At 37.4% G+C, this 11,451-nt stretch overlaps 1 protein-coding gene across 1 annotated transcript; it reads left to right on the top strand.

Annotated features, from left to right (window-relative positions):
• Positions 1-4,245: 4,245 nt before the first annotated feature.
• On the top strand, positions 4,246-9,858 carry vax1 (ventral anterior homeobox 1; the record flags this gene model as incomplete). The annotated part of the gene is made up of 3 exons (XM_083897551.1): positions 4,246-4,468; positions 5,861-6,048; positions 9,313-9,858. The coding sequence occupies 3 exons, from the start codon at positions 4,246-4,248 to the stop codon at positions 9,856-9,858; spliced, it is 957 nt and encodes a 318-aa protein (XP_083753677.1).
• Between the last annotated feature and the right edge of the window lie 1,593 nt (positions 9,859-11,451).

Raw genomic sequence — 11,451 nt, 5'->3', positions numbered from 1 at the left:
TAAAACACTGTTTATGTCACATTAAAACACACTGTTTATGTCACACTACAAACACACACTGTTTATGTCACACTACAAAAACACAATGTTTATTACAAAACACACACTTTATGTCACATTACACACACCATTTGTGTCACACTACAAACACACACTGTATTACAAACACACACTGTTTATGTCACATTAAAACACACTGTTTATTACAAACACACTGTTTATGTCACACTACAAACACACTGTTTATGTCACATTAAAACACACTGTTTATTACATACACACACTCACTGTTTATGTCACACTACAAACACACACTGTTTATGTCACATTACACACACTGTGTATTACAAACACACACTGTTTATGTCACATTAAAACACACAAAGTTTATTACAAACACACTGTTTATGTCACACTACAAACACACATTGTTTATTACAAACACACACTGTTTATGTTACACTACAAACACACACTGTTTATTACAAACACACACTGTTTATGTCACACTACAAACACACACTGTTTATTACAAACACACACTGTTTATGTCACATTAAAACACACACCGTTTATGTCACATTAAAACACAGTGTTTATGTCACACTACAAACACACACTGTTTATGTCACATTAAAACACACACTGTTTATTACACACACACTGTTTATGTCACACTACAAAAACACAATGTTTATTACAAAACACACACTTTGTCACATTACACACACCATTTGTCACACTACAAACACACACTGTTTATGTCACGTTAAAACACTGTTTATGTCACACTACAAACACACACTGTTTATGTCACGTTAAAACACTGTTTATGTCACACTACAAAAACACAATGTTTATTACAAACACACACTGTTTATTACAAACACACACTGTTTATGTCACATTACACACACCGTTTGTGTCACACTACAAACACACACTGTTTATGTCACACTACAAACACACACTGTTTATTACTCACACACATGCTGGCATCTAAGTGTGTTCTGTTAAAAATAAAAATATCCTCTGTGTAAATAACTCTGAGGTTCCATTTGATTTCCTGGGACGCACTCTTATTTTGCTTATTTCGACCCAGACATTAAATGTGTCGCTGGAAAGGCTCTAATTTCCGGTGTTGAAATTCAAAAGAAGTGTCTGCAGCCAGGTCACATTACAGGTACAGCACAAAGTCCAGTGTTTTTAAGAAAAGAAAAAAAAAAAGAATGTCCAGAAGCCCTGCTGTGTTAAAATGATGACTATAATGGCAATGATGATAATAATGCTGGTGATTCAGTGCAGGCCTGTGCTGATTGGACCACTGCAGAGCTCCCTCTCTCCCTGTGTGTGCGTGTGTGCACGCATGTGTGGGTCTGTCTTTGTGTATGTGTCCATGTATGACTAATGTTGTGGGGACCTAAATCTCTTCACACGGCCACATTATTGGGACGTGTCTTCCTTGTGGGGACAAAAAGCCCCACAATGTAAATGACTACATTTAAAGGTGAAGACATGTTTTAAGTATAGGTTGAGGGTAGGGTTAGGGTCAAGGTAGGATTAGGCCAGTAGTAATTATGGTTAAGGTTAGCGTAAGTCTCCAGGAAATGAATGTAAGTCAATGTAATGTCCCCTAAAGTCATGGAAACCTGTGTGTGTGTGTGTGTGCGCGTGTGTGTGTGTGGGAGGGCACTTGCTTCCATAACTGAAATTTTTCACTTATACACACAGTTGCTGTGGATTTGCATTTTCTTTTTGTCCTATTAAAGAAACCTTGTGTTATATTGGACTGAGTTAAAGATGAGTCAAACACTGCATTTTGTATGTTACAATACATTACATACTTGTTCTTTTTTTAACCCATCAATGTTCAATAATAACATAAAATGCGATACCATATTCAGTTTGGTGTGAATAATGCAGCAGAATGTGAAATTAAGTTATTTGATATAGAAATAAATTATGTTAGATCTGTTAAAAAAAAGCTGCCATTAGTCACTTTTACATGAAATAAAATAACTTCTCTTTGAACTAACTGGTTTTCGAGACAATGGACCTGGTGAAGGAAATATCCATCACCGTGAATCATGAAGATATACAGTTTGGGTAATATATCTTTATGTGCCAAAATGAAATCAAGTCTAATTAACTCTCTAAATGATTGAATTACTAAATACATTGTGACTCTTTGGATAATTGATTATGTTTTAGTGCTTCTCTTTTTTTAATAAAAGAAGTTCAGCTCCTTCGAAAACTTTTATTATTTTATTTTGGTTTGATGTTTACATAATTTTTAGTGGTAGTGAAACTAGAAGTCAGTCTTTTTTGTGAGTTGTTTGTATTTAAATGACACAGTTCTTTAATATAAAGCATGACTAGCAATGCATGCAAGCATTCATTTATTATATTATTATTATTATTATTATAATAGAAGTGTGCTTTTTAATTGAACTTAAAGGTTGGTGAACAGATGAATTAAGTGCAGTAAAGTGAATGTGTTGTGGATGCAGGACCTGAACACATCGCTCTTTTCAGCCTTTGTGTGTCACCGAGAGGCCAAGACGCTGAATCCTCAATCTATTTCCCAGGATGAGGCTCTGCACCACAGCTTGAGAAACCCAGGTCTCCTTTAGTTGCTTCCTTTTTTAGCCTCCTCTTTTTACCTCACTCAAACAATGGCTCCTGCACCCCCGCCCCCCACCCCAAGCACTCGCTGAATAAAGTTAGTCCAACATGCAGCCCTTAAAGCCACCCCGGGAGTACTGCCGGGCAGCCACACTCGCAGAATTGTTTGTTAATAGTCCAATTAGATAATTGCCATCTTTCACTCCTTTTCCTCTCTGTTTCCCATAAAGGCATGAATGGCACTCAAGAAGGGGGGCAGGTTGAAGAGGGCTTCTGGCCAGCTAAGGTGACAAGAAGGGCCAGAGAATGCGCCTTGCACTAGGACACAGGTTTGAATTGAATCATTGTGGCCTAATCAATGGTCTTATTGGATTACTGGCTGCTGCTGTGTTCAGAGATATTGTTGCACTGACAATGAAAATAGCTAAGAGTTGGTGGGTGGGTTGTTAGTGGGCTGGAAGGTGAGTGGTGGGGAAGAGGTAGGGGCCATTCCAGGGGGTTTTGCATGAGTGAGTGAGAGTGTTGGCAGTCTAAAGCACTAATGACAAGTTTTACTCTTGCTGCTTTTGTCCATTTCAAATGTGCAGGTTTAGATTATGAGAGCCGACGACGGCCTCTGGGGTGCAATCATTTTAATACTGAAGAACAAGGTGGAAGCGGCCGGGAAGGAACCATCCCAACAAACGCCACAAACCCGTCAAAACAGAAAGTGGCTGGGCTCGTTGCATCCATAAATTTTGATTGACGTGGATTTGTTCATTACGTTTTTCTTCCCACCTCTCTCTCTCTCGCTCTCTCGCTCTCTCGCTCTCTCTCAATCTGTCTCCCTCTCTGGCTCTCTCCCAGTGCCTACAATAGCATAGCAGTGAGATCTGCACTTTGCAGAATTCTGTTGATTGATGAGCCAGCCAAGGGGAAAAATCCAAACGGGATCAAAGTTCGCTGACACGCTGTGACAATCAAGTGCACTGTGAAAAGTCTCAGGCGAGAGGAAGAGGAAGACCAAGAGAGGAAACATTTGTCTGGCCGTGTTCTGCAGATGGAAGAATGAAGCGCCCGGGAACTTTTTTCAGGTCTGGAAGAGTTGCACGCCTGTGATTGTAAGGGGTTCAGAGGAGGCTTGGTTGCAAGACGAGACCAATCATTTGTCTTGATTCCCTGGACTGAGAGCAGGGAAAACAGAGGGGACGGGATGAGCGCAACCCCTCTATCAAGACCTGATCTATTTCCCCCCCAAACAATTTAGCGTATTCATGAGGTTACGCAAATGTGGAGGCAGTGAAAATTACCGTAATCAATTGAAACAGCACGTGTGCATCCATGGCTCTGATTATTTGAAGATCAGCCTGGTGTCTGTGTAACGAGGAGAGGGGGCCACTGAATTACTGCGGAGTTTCACTCACAAGTCCATGATCATTGGGCAAAAGGAGTTTGGTCAGTGATAACAGGGCTTCTTAGTCTGCCGACGGAACTCTTTCACCCAACATTAGATAGGTGACTGTGTCCTGCTGAAAGGTGCTGTTTTGAAACTAAAACCCACACTGTCCACACCATCTGCAGCCAGGCTCTCCGTAATATCCTTCACTTAACAAAAGGGGGAAAAAAGAAGATAACCTGAGCATGGAGGTCAGGTACAGCCAAGACACAGAAGGCATGGTGCTGAAGAATGGACTAAAGGAGGGGAAGGACGGGAAGGATGGCAAGGACTCCCAGAGCAGCTTGTCTAAAAGCTTCCTCAAGGAGCAGCAGGACTCCTTTTCCCCTTCTGGGACTCTGGACAACTGTGAGAAGAACAGAGGCAGCGCAGGAGACCCAGACTACTGCCGCAGAATACTCGTCCGAGGTACGGCTTCCGTCTTTCTTTTCCTCATTGTTGTTTCACTCTTTATTTATCTGAGGTATCGCGACTCCATTTGCTGTTAGATTCACTTTTAATTCACAGAAAAATTACACCATTTTCCAGAACTAATTAATAACATTTTCATTTGTAAATACAAAAGAGTTTTGTTGACAGAAAGACAGAAGGTAGCAAAAAATATGACTTTGACTGAACCTAGACACTTCTTTGTTTTATCTACTTTTAAAAAAGGAAATCTTTTACCTTGAAAAGGTTTTAAGTTTAAAATAAAATATAAAATTGCCATTCATTTTAGATTTGTTCTTAATATATAATGTGATTTTTGTTTTATCAATTCTAATTTTGCAAACTTTATGATTCACTAAATCCACAATCCAAACAATAAATGTTAAATCCTTATCAAAGAACATTTGATGTTAAATGTTATAAAAAAAATATATAGGATGTATTTATGGCTGTAAAATGTCTTAAAAAATGTTTTTAAATGACGCTTTCTGGCTAATAAATAATAAACATTAAGTTATAAATATAATAATTATTCAATTATAAACATTAATTAAAGAAAAGGACAGGAATGGAAATGTGTTTATAAAGATATTAAAAAAACATCATCTGTGAAATAGAATATGTAAATGTCACAGTGTGCGTGTAACTATTACTTAAAAACAGAGCAATAATTAGAGTATATTTTTCTTTTTGTATTTGACAATGTTTCATAAACTTTTCAGTTTTGTTTCTTGTGAGTCTTTTTTTTTTAAATATGTAATTCCGTGCAACACTTTAAAAAAATAAAATTGTAATGACAAATAAAGCTTAATGTTATAGTGACAGAATACATTAATTTAAATGAAACTGTTTAATATTTATTTGATGAAATCTTAGCAGATATATACATTTTGTGTACATGGATAATTTTTATACATCCTAGTTGACACCATAACAGATAAACAACATATTCTATTAAATAAAATAAAACAAAAGGTTTCTCATTCACTTCAAAAGATAAAACGTGTCAAACACACATTATTGTATTATTATACATTTCCAGAGCGAGTATTAGTAATACTAATGATAATAATAATAATACTAACAATAATAATAATAATAATAATAAAAATAATAAAAACACTAACATAGCTTCATCAATAATCACAATAGTTTGCAATTAAATAAGTAATCTATTAGTAAGTTAATTATTGCAGCCCAAATTAATTGAATTGGATAATAATAATAATAATAATAATAATAATTTAATGATATAATAACAATAATAACAATAAATTTCACTTATCTTAATTACTTATTACTCATCTTAGTTTAAATGATTTGTTTGTTGTATAGGGTTAGGGTTATATAAAATGCTTCTTATTGTTGCAGATGCTAAAGGCTCAATCCGCGAGATTATCCTGCCAAAGGGACTGGATTTGGACCGGCCCAAAAGAACCCGGACCTCCTTCACTGCAGAGCAGCTGTACCGCTTAGAGATGGAGTTTCAGAGGTGTCAGTACGTGGTCGGGAGAGAACGCACTGAACTGGCTCGCCAGCTCAATCTGTCTGAAACTCAGGTAGGAACGCACTATTTCTTTTTAATTCTGTCAGCAGAAAAATCTTCCGCGTGAAAGACAAAATGGATTCTCATGTTTTGAACTGACTTACTGGAATTTGAATGTTTTTTGACTTCAACAATTACCTTTGTATAGGACCTGAGATGGAATTAAGAATTTCTTTGTGCAACTGCCATTATTTATTGAAATGTAGGTCAATAATATATGTGAATGAACATTTAACGGCACCAAGTCACTAATAACTAGTTATAGGAGTTGCATATGTTTGTATTATTTAGATCACAAATTCTACATACATATATATTTTGTATCATTAATGTATCATTAATATATTGTATTTTCTTTAATTCAGTGTCCATACAACTTAGAGAGTGTTTAGAAGGTGTCATTCTTAAGAAACGGCAGTCTTCCCATTCACGTCCCACCTGTGGGGTCAGCTGAGGGTCAAGTGTCCACCGTGGGTGAACTGTGTTTGCACAGCACCACAGATCGAGTCACGGTGAATCGGGACTCCAGAGAACTCCATTCCTGCATGAAAGCTTCCATGTATCCGTCATCTATTTTAGACATTTTTTAAAAGCGGGTCAATCGGCTAACGGTGGCATCAGCTCGGGTCGGGAGCATTAACGCGTTGTGCCGAGCTCCAGCGTGACTGAATGAGGGTGACCTTAAGTGGAGGTCAGGTTGTTTCGACCTGTTTCTCACAAAGAAGCGTCACAAATAATAACTTCAATCTGCAAGAGGTGCTTTGATTGAAAACCATGGATGCTTTACCTTTGTTCCATTGTCTTTTAATAAACATATTCTTTCTTTTTTGGACAATGTAGCAAAATATAAATCAAATGTTACCATACGTAACAGTGAAAATTAACATAAGCGGTCTTTAAAATTACAAAGTAAAGATACTGGATTGAGCGGCGTTGTGAAATGCTTGTTAACTGTTAGTGCTGGGGTGAAACCATCTACTCAAGTGAGGGGAGGAAGGGAAAAAACAGACATTCAAATGTGAGCGGAGTGGCAGCAGCAGCTGATTGGTACGTTTCCATATGAAAGCAGTCAGATGTGATTACAGGAGGAGACTTCCAGGTACAACACACACAGAAAAGCCTGCATTTGTTTTAATTTTGACATTCACTTATTAACGAGGACACTTTGGAACTGTCACAATAACTAAATGGGTCTGCTGAGCCTGATGAATGTGACTGAACTTGAAATTACAAGGTTGGTGCATGTGGCTGCACTTTAATCAGCAAAATTAGCAAAATGGATGATTTCTTTTCATCATTAAATGTGTAAATAAAGTGGAAGCGTATCTCAATACTCGATACACTGCTGCACGTGCTGTACGCACACTATGTGAAATGATTTCAACATTTCTAAAATATATATATATAGTTAATCGTGGCCCTTTTGAATTTTTCAAAGCATATTTATTTGTAAAAATATAACATTTACAATTATCTTGAAACATAAATATAAAATGTCAGAATAAAATTGTAAAATTGTACTGCGTTTGATATGAATGGAAAAAAAGAAAAGTTTGGGTTCGTTTTTATTTAATAATTATTTGATTGCAGTCCAATTTCCCTCTCAGTCATCAAAAATATAATATATTTATTTTTCTAATTAGTAATTTTTCCATTTAACTTATCTCAAAAAGGCAAAATATAACGATAAGAGCGGTTGGGAGTGAGTGACGTGTATATGCTAGTCATGGATTAAGTTAATATGAAAATCCATATTCTGCATTTCTACTGTCAAGTAGCACTAAGTAATGCGGTGTTTTTAATTTGACTGAGTGGTCAGTAAATGTGCTGTGACTGTGTCCACTGAGGCCAAAGTGACTTTTTCATTTAACACTGTAACCTTCACTTCATTTTATTTTAGTTTCCACACACCTCACGCAGCATTAGTAAGTAAGTAAGAGCCATGTCTCTGTGTCTGAAACAGTGTTTGATTCAGCTGAACTATGGTGTTTTTCTTTCCCTTTGAATTTGGTTCTTCCTCCATAAAAATGTCCTCTCTAAGAATATGGCATCATGTGAATGCCTCTGTGGTCTTGTAGAGCTGCTTGCATGGACAAATGTCTTCCTTTAAATGAATGTGCACTGCATATCATAAACATCCTTTTCCAGTCAGGGGCTCCGTCCCAGGTCACAAACGGGGAATTCTGATGACCTGCCAGTTTTCACATGGACATGAGTCAAATGCAGTGTCCATGGAAACTGCTGCAGCAACACTTGTTAAAAGGAGTATAAATAACAATGACATTTGTCATTAAGTAGCTGAGATGTCATGTAGCAGCATTTTTAACATGTTACATTATTGTAATTACTGATTCTGTTGATTCTGTGTTGCTGCGTGTGTGCTTTGAACTACGTTACATTACAACAGCTAATTACATTGAACAGGTTGTAAACACTGGCTCTCATTCACGCTGCTCTATAGCTTTGCAATTAGCAACAGCTTCTCTTTCTCCCATGTCTGCTCTGTGTTGCTTGGTGTGTCCTATGTTTAGCGATGACCGAGTCTCCATTATTAAAATATATAACAATAATAATAATAATAATAATAATTTAAATGTGGTTTTTTTGGAGGTGGTGGTTTAATGAAGCTCCGTACCAAGGGAATTTAATCATTAGCTGGTGTTGTTGGCTACAAGTTAACTTCAGTTATGATTTGTGGCTACATGAATTGAACTGACTTTACATTCCCATTGAATTAAGTCTTTACATATAAGAATAAATGCTGTCACATTCGTACATAGATTCAACTTTTAATGTTTAATCCATTAATTAGCTTACGTGACTGACCTTTCATAGTGATAGCTTTAGGGATTTTATTTGGGCTAAACAATTATTTGTTGTCAAATTCAAACAAGCTCTGAGAAACAATGCAATCGTTACATCACACAAGCTGCAAGTTAACATTTCTATTTTTGACCTATGGTATTTTTTTTTTATGTATAAAAGACCATCATCCTTGCATTTAAAACTGGAGTGGTTATTATGTTCATGCTACCTGATGCTCCATAACATTTTAAATCTATTACAAGAATTCAGCCCCCCTCCATAATAGCTGTCTCATGTATTAACCTTGTTCTACTGTAGCCACACATAGCACTAGAAACTATCCAGTCATGCACTAGAAACAAAAAAGTCAAGCCCTTGCTAAGTTAATCTTTGTATTTGTTAAATAACATACCATCATACTACACATTAACTCCCTCTAAAAGCTCTTTCTTTTATCTGTGTACCTCTCCAGGTTAAGGTCTGGTTCCAGAATCGACGCACTAAGCAGAAAAAGGACCAGGGGAAGGACTCTGAGCTGCGTACAGTGGTTTCAGAAACAGCAGCAACCTGCAGTGTCCTAAGACTGCTGGAGCAGGGACGGCTCTTGACACCTCCTGGCCTGCCTGGCCTACTACCCCACTGCAGCAGTGGCACCCTGGGCTCTGTCCTGCGCCCTCCCTCCATGGCTATGGCCAGCAATGGCAGCAATAGCAGCAGCAGCAGTGGTGGAGGCAGCACTGGCACTGCAGGCGGCAGCCCGCCTCTACCAACTGTCACCAGCTCAGGGACAGTAGCAGGTATACAGGGCTCGTCCGCGGCACACAGCCTCTTCAGCTTCCCCATGCCCTCCTTATTAAGTGGTGTTGCCACACGAATTTCCTCCAACCCCCTGACCATGGCCGGCTCGCTGGCTGGCAACCTGCAGGAACTTTCTGCACGCTACCTGAGCTCCTCTGCTTTCGAACCTTATTCGCGGACTAATGGCAAAGAATCCATGGAGAAGAAAATTCTGGAATGATGCTTTGTTTTCTCATAAATGGATTCGGCTTTTTTCCGCTGGATATATGTTTTGGTTGTTTTCTTGACTTTCACTGTCTTTGTTTGGTTCCTCTCAGTCTCTGTCTGTGTCTGTAGAAGTTCATGTAGTACAATTACACATGTGGCATCTTGTACAAGGAGGCACATCCCCCCGCTGCATAGGCATGCTCATCAAACAAGGACAGCACAAAATGTTCTTTGTTGCACAGATTTAGAAAGACCCACTGATCGATTTTTTGATTGATAAAAAAATATGAATTTAGAAAAATGTAATATTCTTAAGAACCTTCATATATTTCCTTATCAATTGTTCAATTAGAAATTAATCTATGATCAATTCTTATTCTAGCAGATTTCAAAATACAAATGAATGTACTATTTATTGTACTCGAAGCCTTTAGTAAAAAGGGTTTAACACAAATAAGCTTTTATATATTGTGATGATTTTAATGGATGAATCTTTTAAATGAAGTATGGATGGAATTAAAAGTTGTGACCTCCCAATTTGAGAATCCCTGCTACAGAGAACATGGCTGTTTCATTGCATAAAAGCCTCTGGAAGATGACGAGACACAGTGTACTGTTGATGAAGTGATTTTAGTTTTACTATTTGTGTTTGTGTAGTTCCATGTCACCGTGATGAGTAGATAAAAGACCACAAGTTTGTGAGAACCAGTGAGCCAATCAGAATGGTTACTATTTAAAATGTAGTACAAAGAACAGAGAAAACAATGTGTGTGTTTGAAACGCACCTCAAAGCCGGAGTCGGAGAGAAAAGCCGGTGCAGTGGACACTGAATGCAAAACAAGATATTAACCATACCTGTTTGTACTCAGTTTACACCAATCCAAAACATAATCACAGAGTCATGAAAAAGTGAGATGGTTCAATCATTGTGTGTTGTTTTCTCTGTGGTTTAGTGAGGATTTTCTAACATTTTACAACCAAACTCTTCACTTTAAGCTTTCTTCTGCAAATTTCTGTATAGGACTGTTTCGGTGTGTACAGTTTCTATTCCACATAGAAGATAAGAGTTGCAGAGAGGAGACCTTTTAAAGGCTTGTCAGCATTAGTAATATGGAAACCTCTCCTTCCTGTATGAAATTTTAAGAATCCACAGCTTTCATAAAAGAAAAAGATTTAGGCAGACTGATACATGTGAAGACTGAATGGAATTATTGTAGTATAAAAGTATTGGAAAAGTACCTTGAAATTGTTATTTTATTGTAAATTATTAAATTCTGTAAGTAATAGATTATTAGTATCTGGAAAATGAATGTATTTGCAGGGTTGAGGGATCAATCAAAAAGCTCTTTGGTGCTGTTGTTGTGAAATATCTTGAAATTTGTGAAACGTGTGGTACAAATGTGTATATATATATTATGTATATGGATACAGACACGGTGTGTTTTTCAATTTCTTTCTTTCATACATGTCTCTATGAATCAATACCTCGTATACACACTGCCCTGATATGTATGCGCCTGAACGTTTTTTACAATATTTTTTGGTAAATGTGACCTTCTGGTGTTGTTCCATCCATCCTTTGATTACGGTTAATCAATACATACAA

The sequence above is a fragment of the Microchirus variegatus genome (genome assembly GCF_963457635.1).
Source record: "Microchirus variegatus genome assembly, chromosome: 11".
Taxonomy (NCBI): domain Eukaryota; kingdom Metazoa; phylum Chordata; class Actinopteri; order Pleuronectiformes; family Soleidae; genus Microchirus; species Microchirus variegatus.
This window is presented reverse-complemented; position numbering and strand designations above follow the sequence as displayed.